Here is a 12,392-nt window from a genome sequence, read left to right as displayed (position 1 = left end):
CCTCCTCCTGCCCAGCCACCACTTTACGTGGCCCCCAGACTGTTTCTAAGGAAGGCAAATGTTAGGATTTAGGAAATAGGTGCATCTTATGATTAACCCTTCGGGTCCCAGACTGATGCCTCAGGTCCCTGCCCACACCACCGGTGATCATAAGACAAGGTGGTCAGGAGACCTAAATTCTAGTCTACTCATTGAGTGGCCGCAGTTAACTTGACTTAACAAATTTTACTTGATCTTTTGCTATGTGCAAGGTGCTATGTTAAGCAACATGACAAACAGTACCTAAAACAGATGAACAGGTTACTATCTTCGAAGGGTTCACAAGTCTGGTGGGGCAATTAACATGCAGAGAAGATGTGTGGATAGATGGCAGCATGTGATCAGAGCCATAGGGAGCGGCCTCTGGAAGAGCAGAGAGGAGAGGAAGATCACTGTTGGCTAAATCTCAGACCCTGACTGACCAATGAGATTCCAGAACAAGTTCCAGATTAATGGAAATCGGAAAACACTCCAAGTTCACAACCAGGCATTTTCTCAACTCTCCTCCCCCAAATTAGGACCCCGCCATTTCACATTTTCATTGCTTTAACAAATATCAATGGAGCACTTATGTGCTAGGTATTACGCTAGGCTCTGAGGCAATGACAATGAAATGAAACGTGGCCCTTGCCTGCATGGGCCTTGTAGTCCACAGGGAGCCGCAGGCAAATACAAGATACAGTGTGAGAAGGTTGGCATGACTCTTCTCCAGTCCATACTCTGATTTGCTTCAAAACAGAAAGAGAAAAAAGGAGGGAGGAATCTCCTATGGGCATAATAATCCAGAGTCACAGTTAGAAAAACATTGGTATGGACTTTTTCCAGGCTCTTGGTCCTTGCTGGAGGAGTTCGCAGAGGACTGGGTAGAGATGAGATGTAGAGCAAGGATGGGGATTAAAGGTCAGCAGGCAGGCCTTTGACATCGATGACAAAATCTCGCGTTGGTTTTCCCCAGACCTTGCCTCTGCACTGAGCACTGAGGTGGGAAGAGCTCTGGGGGCCAGTCCCCCATCACTGTCTCCATAAGGCTACACTTACTTCCCTGTCTCCTCTGGAAATGGGAATAAGTAACAGCTGCTCGGAACCTCTTCCCAAGGCTTTGGAGGGGCAAGTGAAAGAGTTTGTGAGTAGTTTATGCCAGCCATGCAAGGTTAAACAAATCAGTGATGGTATTACCATTGTCAGCAACACCTAGGCCAGCCAAGAGGCAGCGGCGTGAAGATGGGTGCCTTCCACAAGCCGCCTCCAGAGAGAAGCTGCAGTTAAGCCGTATCAGCAGCCTTTCTCTCCAAAGTTCGCACTAAGGTCTACACGGAAGCTAGGAAGATTTTCTTTTTAAACGGTGCCTGTGTTTAACAAGATACTTAATACGGTTGGGATTGTGACAAGAAAGAGGAAAAAGGTAAGAAATTCTCTAAGCAGCCGTTTGGGATGCTTATAGAAGTACTGCCACAGTGCAGGTTTATGAAACCCCACTTAAATTTTTATAATGTAGGAAACTGCCATTTGTCTCTTCCATTTGTCATCTTTCTCCTCTCTGTCTCCTGGCATGGACTCGATGTCCTGCTCCCTTGTGGATTCCCATCAAGATGGGAAATACAGGCCATCGAACAAAGCTGGCAGTATTCCCAAATCTTTTTTACCCTGGAGTCCTTATGATTGAGTGGGGGTAGGACGAGAGAGAGGGCAGTGCTCCGTGTTTGCTGGAGGCTGGCTGTTGCCACCAGCCAGGCTCCCTCCTGGACACTGTGAGCCATTTAATTCCATCTTTCCCACTAGACCATTGGCCCAGTGAGGGCAGGCCACCACCACCTAACCAAGGGTCAGCTCAGTAAATCTTCATGAAATAGATTGAGCCCTTCAGTCAAACAACTTTCCAGGTGGGCGTTATTGTCCCCAATTTACAGATAAAACCGAGGCCTCAGGTGCTTGGGAATGTTGTTCAAGGCAAGGAAGTATGTCGGCTTAGGGTCTGGATACTATGTACTCTGTCTGCTGCCAGAGTTTACAGTCCCTCCTGCAACCCACACTCTTAAGACCCTCCTCTCTCAGAGGCCATGGATTTTATTGTTTTTTAATCATTTTCCAAAACGTTTGCATTCCATTGTGTTTGAAAATAGACTCTATTCAAATAGTATTATACCCAGGAGTAATTATATTATAGATCTTTTGGTCCTACTTCCAGATTCTGTGTATGAATCAGTCGTAAATTCATTGGAGAACTGAAATGTGGACATAGGTCAAATACTCAGTCAATCAACATGTATTAAATGCCCATTACGTGGCAGACCAGGGGCTAGAGGCCTGAGGTACAAAGATGAATAACAAATGGTTCCTATCTTTGAAGAACTTATGGTCTAATAGCTCTAAGTGAACCATATTTTCCTTAACAACAAAAAAAATTACAAAAGTGAAACATACTGACTGCAGACTATTTGGAAAGCCCAGGTAAGAAGAAAAAGAAAAAAAAAAATCATCAATGTGCAGATGTTTTATAAATCCTGAGGCCAGGGCCTATGTCTTAGCATCTCTGTATCCACAAAACCTTACACCAGCCTCAAGAAGCAACGTTTTTTGAATGGGTAGACGGCCACCCTTCATCTCATCACCCCAAGAAAACCACTATTAACGTTTAGGAAATATTCCTAGTTTCCTTTCCTTTGACTGTGAAATGACTGGTTCGATGTCATTCTCCTGCCTCACCTAAGTCAGGTGGACCAGTTTATGGCCTCCTTAGCAACCCCTGCAAGTGATCCTGGACTGACCACCATGTGTACTGGTAGTTTAGTTAATTTTTCAACTGGAGCAACTCTACACTTCTCTGCCTACCATGGCCCAGGGCCTCTTCACATAGAGGCGGTTTCTAAGGTGTGGGAAAAGCAGTCACTTTTACCAAATGCCCCATGCATCCTCCATACCCACCCCCAGAAAAGACTCAGGGGCAGGAAGTTGGTTTATCTGAGATCAGTTCCCTTGGATGGAGGGGAACTTTCAGCAGCTTTCCTTAACAGGCTGCATGTTGATTCACCTGAGGCAGCTTTTAAAACTGCTGATCCCAACCCCACTTCACACCAATTAAAACAGAATTTCTAGGCATGAGGCCCAGGCACTGGGGTTTTTTTGTGTGTGTTTTTAAAGTCACCTGGGCCAAGGATTGAAAACCGTTCATTTAAAAGCAGGCCGGGCGGTGGTGTGAGTGGCCTTTGGAGACTAGTATAGGGCACCGTGATGGTCAGAGTCTTGAGACACTCAGCCCCGGGACTTGGCGTTGCAAGAGTTTTCTGCAGCCTGCTTTGTGAAAAACCTGGGTGGTAGATGCAGGCAATCGGTTTGCAGAGGGGAACTCAGAGGAGGAAATATCTTTTTCCAAAGGGATCGTATGGATGCCTGTGTCAGGTAAAACCACACAGAAGCCAAGTTCACCTATGACTTGGGTAAACTGGGGAGATAAGTGTGACTGCCCCAACAGACGAGTTGCAAGACACATGAGCCTCCTAGCTTCATTATGAAGGAAAGAAGAATTTTGCAAGATAAACTGTTAGAGATAAGCCCCTGCAACAGTAGGCCTCTTAGCAGAAGGGAGATGATTAGACTTAGATAATTTATTTAAATAGTCATTGAAAACTTGTTATTTGTCAAGCATTGTGTGACATACAATATTTCATTTAATCTTCATGATAACACTTTGTACTAGGTATTATTTATCACCATGTTACAGTGAAGGAAAGTGATGATAGTAAGTTTTTTAAAACGAGGATAAAATCACATTAAGCAAAAGAGGTAAGGCCCAGCCTCTCCTACTGGGAAGCCCAGATCTTGTTCACCCCACCCAGCTTTATGACCCAGACTGTAGGATTAGAGGTAATACAAAAGGTAGGAGAAAAACCAAGGCAATATCTTCTCAAGAAGGGGTAATTGCCAGTCGACTGGAAGGTCTTCCCTTCTGTAAGATCCATGGTGTCACAAAGCAGACATTGTAGTGGGCACAGGGCTCCAGCACGGCCTCTGCCAACCAGCCACGTGACCAGATAGGGCAGCCCAAGTCTCTTGTTTCCTCAACCATGTAGCCAAAAGGGCTGTGCAGTGCTTTTCAAGTTGCCCTGTGGAGGCCTGGGCTACAGGAGCAGTTCAGGGGGGCAGGATGGACAGCTGGGACTTCCCTCTTCCCGCTTCAACTAGACAAGCTCTGCATTTAGCTGCTGGAAGGAAACCACTGGGCTGGTTAATGTCCATGACTCTTCCAGTTTAATAAATGTCAGTTGCTCTGTTTTTAAAAATTCCCGATGCTGGGAAGAATCAGTGCCATCACGATGCTTGAGTGCATATTGAGGTGGGGGAGAATGGGTTTTTATGCACATGGCAGGGAGGAAGAGCAGGTGAGGTGACGGAGGATAACAAGGCCAGCTGTGGCCAGCCCAGCTCTGCAGTCACAGTAAACCTGCCTGGGGCCTGGGCTGCCCAGAGGGAATGTGAACAGTCAGAGCAGATGGGAAAGTAAACCAGGTGCCCTTGTTGTTACTGCAATAGTGATGCAGTCACAAGCCACAGGAGCTGGGCTCCACGCTTCTCGCCCCAAACTGTACTTTCTTTTTACTCACTAGGATAGAAGTCTCCCGTTCTCTTTTAGTAGTTTAGGATTTAAGCAATTTTCTGTTTCTTTGTGTTTTTCAGATCTTAAATCCAAATTTCATCCAAGAAGGTGAGTTAAAAAGTGACAGAATTGAGTACGTGGCGATTGGCTAAATAAATTATGGCAAATCCAGCACTGAGGTAGCACCTTTAAACAATGGTGATATAGTTCTCTACTTACGGACAAGGAAAATGTTTAGGATACACTGTTAGGATGAAAAAGACCACACCTTGTAATGTGTATAATGGGATCCACTTTTTAAAGAAAATATGTGTTTATATAAAGTCTAAAAAGATATATACCAGACTGTTCACAGTAACCCCTGTGTGATGTCACCATGGAGCTTTTTCTTCTCTTTCTTAATCTATATTTCCTAATTTAATCTAAAATAAACATTTATTACTTTAAAAATACTTTTTCACGGGACACAGGTGATGCTACAGAGTTAAGCTGAAGGTTATTTGAATCGTTACACAACGTGGGTGGGGAATGAGAGGGTTGTGTTACAAAATAGCTGTTTTGGGCTTCCCTGGTGGCGCAGTGGTTGAGAGTCCGCCTGCCGATGCAGGGGACACGGGTTCGTGCCCCTATCCCGGAAGATCCCACATGCCGCGGAGCGGCTGGGCCCGCGAGCCATGGCCGCGGAGCCTGTGTGTCCGGAGCCTGTGCTCCGCAACGGGAGAGGCCACAGCAGTGAGAGGCCCGCGTACAGCAAAAAAAAAAAAAAAAAAAAAAAAAAAAAAAATAGCTGTTTTATTCTGTCTGTTCTGAATGATGCAAATTTATGTCGATGTTGATTTGACCACAGTGGCGCCAGAATTCCTTGTGCCCTTAGTGGATGTGACCTGCTTGCTTGGGGACACAGTGACACTGCAGTGCAAAGTCTGTGGGCGGCCAAAGCCCACCATCACCTGGAAGGGTCCAGACCAGAACATCCTTGACACTGACAACAGCTCAGCTACGTACACGGTCTCCTCCTGGTAAGCTAACGTCCCCACGTCAGCAACCCCAGCACCTCAGTGCAGTACCCGGAGGCTAAGTCTGGCATGTAGCTCCTGTTCTGGTTACTTGGTCTCTCAAGAAGAAGAGCTGCCCTGGAGCCTATTCTAGCACAGAAACTTTGTGCCCCTCGGAATCCTGTGAAACAGTGATATACTCAATTCCTTCATTAACTAAAGAACAACTTTCTTAGAAGAAACAAAAATGACTTACTCCAAAGTGTGCAATAGAAAACAGAAAATCCAGCCACAAGCATGCTTCTCACAAAGACTATTTAACAAATTTGGTTGACTGCCTCCCAATTATTCTGTTAATATTTATTGTGGCTAATTAAGAACTTTCTTGCACAGTACTGCTTACAGAGGAAAGCCGTAACGAGCCCTAGATGCTCAAGAAACATTTATGGAAGAAACAGCTAGGATCAAGGCACTTCATCCTTTAACTTAATGTTTTTGCATGTGAAATGGTGTTCCCAGCAGAGACTCCCTGGCCAGGTCCTGAAATATCAGTGGACCCAGGGAGCTTAGCGTGAGAGTCAGTGCATGGTGAGGCTCATGAAGATCACCAGGTTTTGTCACGACCAGTGAGGAGGGAGTAAGGCTGACTGTGACCTCTGCATTTAACCCTTTCAGAGCAGTTCTTCCCATTGATGTCCTGGACCCCAGGCTGGGACTACTAGGAAAGTTATGTAGAATGTGAAATACTTGAACATTTCATTCTCTTTCCATTTTCTTGTACCACTTGTTATTGATTGTGGACTGAAAATGTTTTAGGACCAAGTTGCTAGGTGGCAATGACACTAGTAATATTGGCGACCAGTATTTGCATAGGACTTTATATATTTCAAACCACGTTCTGATTCTTATCCCATTTTACTCCTCTACTAAGCCTCATTTACAACCAACTTGAGAGATGGGCATGGCAAGAATTTTCTTCCTCTGTATGGCATTGGGGAGATGGAGAGGCAAGGTTCTCACCCAGGTGTATAAGAAGGTAACAGAACAGGGACTAGACCTTGGTCCTAAGGACTCAGCTCAGCACCCCTTATACTTTTATAGTCACTTGTCTCATTACTGGAGTCTGAAGGGCATCCTCTTCGTGTCCCTAGTGATTCTGGGGAAATCACCCTGAAAATCTGCAATCTGATGCCCCAAGACAGCGGTATTTATACCTGCATAGCAGCAAATGACCACGGCACCACATCAACGTCTGCTACCGTTAAAGTGCAAGGTACAGTCTCTTGGATAGTCAAACATTATTTGTGCTTTCTTTTTCATATTCATTTTCTAATTCTGGTAAAATACACATAACATAAAATTTACCTTTTTACCAATCTCAGGGGTACCGTTCAGTAGTGTCAAGTACATTCACACTGTTGTGTAATCCACCTCTGGAACTCTTTTCATCTTGCAAAGCTGAAACTCTGCACCCGTTAAACAACGACTCTCCATTCCTCCCCACCCCCGGCTCCTGGCAGCCACCATTCTACTTTCTGTCTTTATGAATTTGTGTTAGTCAAACATTTTAACTGGACATTACAAGGGATCCCTGAGACCTGGGAAAGAAGAGGTACATTGTGAAAGTTCCAAAGCAAAGTTCCAGCAAATGGGAACAGAATGAATCTTTGATAAGAGCTGTCCGTACCCTACTGTACACCTCCTAAAGCCTAGTTCTCTGACCAAGCTTTCTCTCCAGGGTGTATGTAGCCTTTAGTCCGAGGAAGAACTTCTGACAACAAGGTATATCTCCCAGCTCTCCCTCGGGCCTAGGGAAAGGTGTGCCACTCGGTGGAGAAGGTCATAGGAAACATTTGAGACACAGGTTAGGTGTCGACATTCCCTAGGTGACTTTCAGCCTTGGTGTACAATGCCAAGTTCTGCAGAAATAGCATTTGATCCTAATTTCTGTCCCTGTAGGTGTTCCAGCGGCCCCTAACCGCCCCATTGCCCAGGAGAGAAGCTGCACCTCCGTGATTCTCCGCTGGCTGCCCCCATCCAGCACAGGAAACTGCACTATTTCTGGTTACACTGTGGAGTACAGAGAGGAAGGTGTGCCATCTCCCCCTGCTCTTCTTTTTCTATCTTCTCTTTCTCTTAAGGAGGGCCTTCAGAGTCATAAAACTATTTGCCTCTCTGCCTTTCATCAGCTATTCCTTCCAACTATTGTCTTCCAACTCAGCACAAAGGCCTCAGTGCCGGGGCTACAGCCACCTTTGATCTCAAACACAGAGCAGGGTTTTTTTGCCAGAATGATAATGACTCATGGCAGGTTGCAAAGCACCTTCATGTGCACTTAACCAGCCCGATCACCCAGACAGGGACCATCGGGCCCATTTTACAGATGAGGAGGCTAAAGCTTAAAGAAAGTTAAGAAACACAAGGCTGGGGTTCATAAGAGGCAGAGCTGGCACGAGAACCCAGGTCTCTAGTTTGCTAATCTGTGATCTTTCTCCCAGAGAAGTAACTAGGGTGGCAAAAGCAGAGCTCTACCCCCAGACAAACCTTAGAGACCACTATATATATATATGTATGATGACTTTTTAAATTGTTCAGTTTTTAAATTTGTTACATTTACATGCTAAGAGTGCATACATTTCCTTAGCAGTTAGAAACAACTATTATCAAGAAGAATTCGTTGAAATGAGAAGCTGCCAGGTAGCTCTAATTGTTAAAACACCTCTCTGAACCATGTGATGAGTCACACACCTGAATTGAAAGCAACTGTTTGCACCTGGAACCGGAATCCTCTGTTTTACTCTCTGTTACTCGTCTTATTTTAACCCTTCTTTCTTCTCTTAAACAGGCCCTCTGCAGTTATAAAGCTATTTATGTTTGCCTCTTTCTTTAGCTGTTCACTGTGTCTCTCAACGCAGCACAAAGGTATCGATCGATGCTGAGCTGAGAGACATCTCTCCAAGCCTGTATTTCCCTTAGCATTATTCAGGTCATAGTTCATAAGATGAACTGAGTTCTCTTGGGAAAGTTATTTAATCATTCTGAGCCTTGGTTTCTTTATCTGTAAAGTGAGATTAATCCTCCCAACCTCATAGGATTTCTGAGGATTTAAGTGGGAAGGTTAAATGAGAGGCTTATGGGAGGACTCCTTCCGCAGTATTTTACATGTACCTAATGCTCCATACATGTTCATTTCCTTTCTGTTTCAATTTCCAAATGCATATTTTCTCTCACTTCGATATTAATTTACAATATATTTTTCTGGCCTTATTAAAAATGTGCCATGTGTGCTGTAAACTCTGCATGCTCTATGTCTTTTCACTCTCCCATGTGCCCATTTGAAAATGAACAGACTCTACAGGCCAACTGCTTGCACTGCTCTCATGACGTGTTCAGTCTTTTAGGAAATTGAACCCAAGCCTGCCACAGTTAGCCCACAGGCTCTCAAGGCCTGAGGCAGTGACCACAACTGTCCCTTGAATGGAATTTGTCACTTTTCCTTTCTTTGTTTGCTGAAGGTCTTTGAAACAATGTGTCTCTGGCCTTTCCTCTTTCCTTCTCCTCGGAAACTGTGCCCTAGGTTCCCAGGCCTGGCAGCAGTCGGTAGCTTCGACCTTGGACACTTACCTTGTCATTGAGGACCTCAGTCCTGGGAGTCCTTATCAGTTCAGAGTCAGTGCCAGTAACCCCTGGGGGATCAGCCTTCCCAGCGAGCCCTCAGAGTTCGTGCGACTTCCAGAATACGGTGAGTCCCAGCCATGCCCGGTACCCCAGGCGATAGAGACAAGACACCTGGCCGACTGTCACATACTCACTGGCACAGGCTGCCCACTGGCATGTCACTGCCCACTGGCAGTGTCAATAGGCCACTGAGCTAGAGGGGACCTGAATTTCCTTGGCGGCTTCTGCCACGGAGCATTTCAGAGGCCTCACGAAGGGTGTTTCCGTAAAGTGCAGGGCTCAAGTTAGAGCTGCCACCCGTGTCTACCCTGGGCCTGCCAGGTTCCCGGGCGCCTGTGTGTGTCTCCAGGAACCAAGAGGGGCAGGCAGGGGCCGTGAGTCACATGAATGCCACCAACCCTCTTCTGAGGCGGGAACACCGAGCCACCTCTTCCCTGGGAACCCCTGCCGGCCTAAGTGTACCTCAGCCCCACTCACCAATTTAAAACGGGGAGAGGAAAGCAACCTGCCTGAGGGATTTGAGTCAAAATGAGTATTCAATAGTTTCTCCACCCCCAACCCTCCCAGAATGTCTTGTTTCAACATGGATATGTTTTTACATAGATGTGTTGGATAACTAAGATATGCATTTAACTAGCTGCACATGAGTATTTTACAAACGTGGTTCTTATTTTGCCCCCCTATTCATTATCTCATCAAGCCACCTTGGTCCCTGGGACATTTTGTAAGAGGAAACTTGTTAACCTAAAGAAATCTCCAAATAGCAAGGTTTTGGGCAGTGCAGGGCAGTGGACTGTGTATGTTGGGGCAGGGAGAGGAGGTCACTGTAGTTAAAAGACAGTGAACCTGTGTCTTTGGGTTAAGGGCATCCTGGAGTCTCAAGAGGAGCTGTGGACCCTCTAGGGCCCCGGGCTGCAGCCCCGCCCCCGTGGTTAGCTCCGGAAATGCTCCCCAGGCCTCTCCCCACTGCCAACCCGGTTCCGCTCTGCTCGCAGGGGCCTGTGACTCCCTGGGAAACCTTGGCCCCAGTTCTCTATTTCCTGAGAACTCAGTATGGGTAAGCCATGTCCAGGCTCAGCCCGGCTGTGCTCTGGGCAGCCTGAGGTGACCGGGGTCAAAAGAGACGTGCTGCAGCCTTGACTACTCTTCTCCCAGGCCACTGCCTAAATCCCGCCCAGGGATGACCGCTGCTTCTGTTTTGCTGCTTTTTGTGAGCCTTGCTCCCCAGCAGTCAACACAGACAGATATTGGTGTGCGTGCTTGTGTGTGTGTGTGTGTGTGTGTGTGTGTGTGTGTGTGTAAATCATTGCCAGGGAATTAATGCATCATACAAAGTAATACCACCGAAGATTTTGGGTTAGGCTAAATCACTCAATACACCAGATAAGCTCATTAATGCTGAGGACAAAGGAGAGAGGAAGAGCAGTTTTTAGAATGTTTTGAGCACGTTCATTTCCTTTTCTCCTTGGCCGTATAGCTCTTCCCCTTTCCTCTCCGCCGCAACCTCCCTACAGCCCTGATTCTCACTGGCTTTTCTAGGCCTTTCAAAGTGTTTTTCTTTCTCCCTTTTATTTTTTATTTTTTATTTTTTTTTTAAACATTTTTTTTCTTTTTTTTTTTCTTTTTTTTTTTTAAAGAAGATGTTGCGGGTAGGAGTTTAGTAATTTATTTATTCATTTCTGCCTCTGTGCGAGGGCTTTCTCTAGCTGCGGCAAGTGGGGGCCACTCCTCATCGCGGTGCGCGGGCCTCTCACCATCACGGCCTCTCTCGTTGCAGAGCACAGGCTCCAGACGTGCAGGCTCAGTAGTTGTGGCCCATGGGCTCAGCCGCTCCGCGGCATGCGGGATCCTCCCAGACCAGGGCTCGAACCCGTGTCCCCTGCATTAGCAGGCAGACTCCCAACCACTGTGCCACCAGGGAAGCCCCTCTTTCTCCCTTTTAATTTTTTCTAGCAGATTTCTATTTGACAACCTCCAGAAGTTACATTTCTGATTGTTCGGAGTGTTCCCTTCGTTTATGGAAATGGTACAGGGAGTCTGACTCTGTCATGTCAGTTTCCCCTTGGATAATATTTTTTTAGGATAACATTTCAGAGAATTGTGGCATTTTCCCACTGAGTTAGATTCCATATGTAGTCATGATAATTGCTTTGGGGGTGATGCTGGAGCTTTCCTGTTAACCTTTTCGTTATTCTTAGATGGCTTTCTCAATATTATAAATGGATTCTTTCTCTTCCAAAGATGCTGCTGCTGATGGTGCCACCATTTCTTGGAAGGAAAATTTTGATTCAGCTTATACGGAGCTGAATGAAATTGGAAGGTAATAACCCAGTTTTCTGTTCTTCATTCATGAACACTTAAAAACATCACATGATAATAACGACTTCTTGTTTTGTGTTTCTTTCACTAAGTGCATTTTCTCTATACTAAGAAAAAACTAGAGTATTTATGTGTATTTTCTACGGTTCTTTTTCTAACTGCTTACATTCAAGTTCTCAGCCTTTCTACTTTTCTAATATAAGAATTTAAGGCTCAGTCTTTTCTTCAAAGTACAATTTTAGCTAAATCCTGAGTTCTGATATGTGGCATTTTCATTATTCAGTTCTAGGTATTTTTCCTTCAACTATGATTCTTTTCTTTGACCCAACTGTAGAACTGTTTTAAAATTTCCAAATGTATGAGATTTTAAAAAGTTGTCTTCTTACTACTGATTTCTAATTTAATTGCTTTGTGGTTGGAGAATTTGGTCTATATGATACTGATTCCTTGATTTTTGTTGGGACTTGCTTTGTGAATAGTATATGGTCAATTTTCATAAGAAGTTCCATGTGTTCTTGAGAAGAATGCATAAGCACTAATTGTTGGATACAGGTCTCTCTCTCTCTCTTTTGGTTAGAAAAATGTGTCCTCAAAAATGAAAAGGATAGAAATGTGACTTTTAACAGAATAGTGAAAAATAGTGTATCACCTGTCTCACAAAATCGTTGATGGGAAGATTTTACATGCCTGTGATGTATTGGTCTCCAGGAGGTCTAGGTGAGAGAATGTGGGTAGATCTTACAAGTCACCCACCCTCCTGTGATGTGTAA

General features: G+C 45.2%; 1 protein-coding gene across 1 annotated transcript in view; it reads left to right on the top strand.

Moving 5' to 3' along the window:
* LOC308618181 (kalirin-like) overlaps positions 1-12,392 on the top strand; it is a gene marked incomplete at its 3' end in the record, with an annotated part of 111,949 nt that overhangs the window by 89,081 nt on the left and 10,476 nt on the right. Inside the window, exons 18-23 of the mRNA XM_081235677.1 lie at positions 4,711-4,738; positions 5,478-5,649; positions 6,777-6,898; positions 7,585-7,716; positions 9,203-9,367; positions 11,545-11,623. Coding sequence (XP_081091803.1) covers positions 4,711-4,738; positions 5,478-5,649; positions 6,777-6,898; positions 7,585-7,716; positions 9,203-9,367; positions 11,545-11,623 — 698 coding nt within the window. The remainder of the gene's footprint in view (positions 1-4,710; positions 4,739-5,477; positions 5,650-6,776; positions 6,899-7,584; positions 7,717-9,202; positions 9,368-11,544; positions 11,624-12,392) is intronic.

This window comes from Mesoplodon bidens (assembly GCF_964165515.1).
Source record: "Mesoplodon bidens genome assembly, chromosome: 5".
Taxonomy (NCBI): Eukaryota; Metazoa; Chordata; class Mammalia; order Artiodactyla; family Ziphiidae; genus Mesoplodon; species Mesoplodon bidens.
Note: the sequence above shows the minus strand (reverse complement) of the source record. Positions and strands in the feature narration are given on the sequence as shown.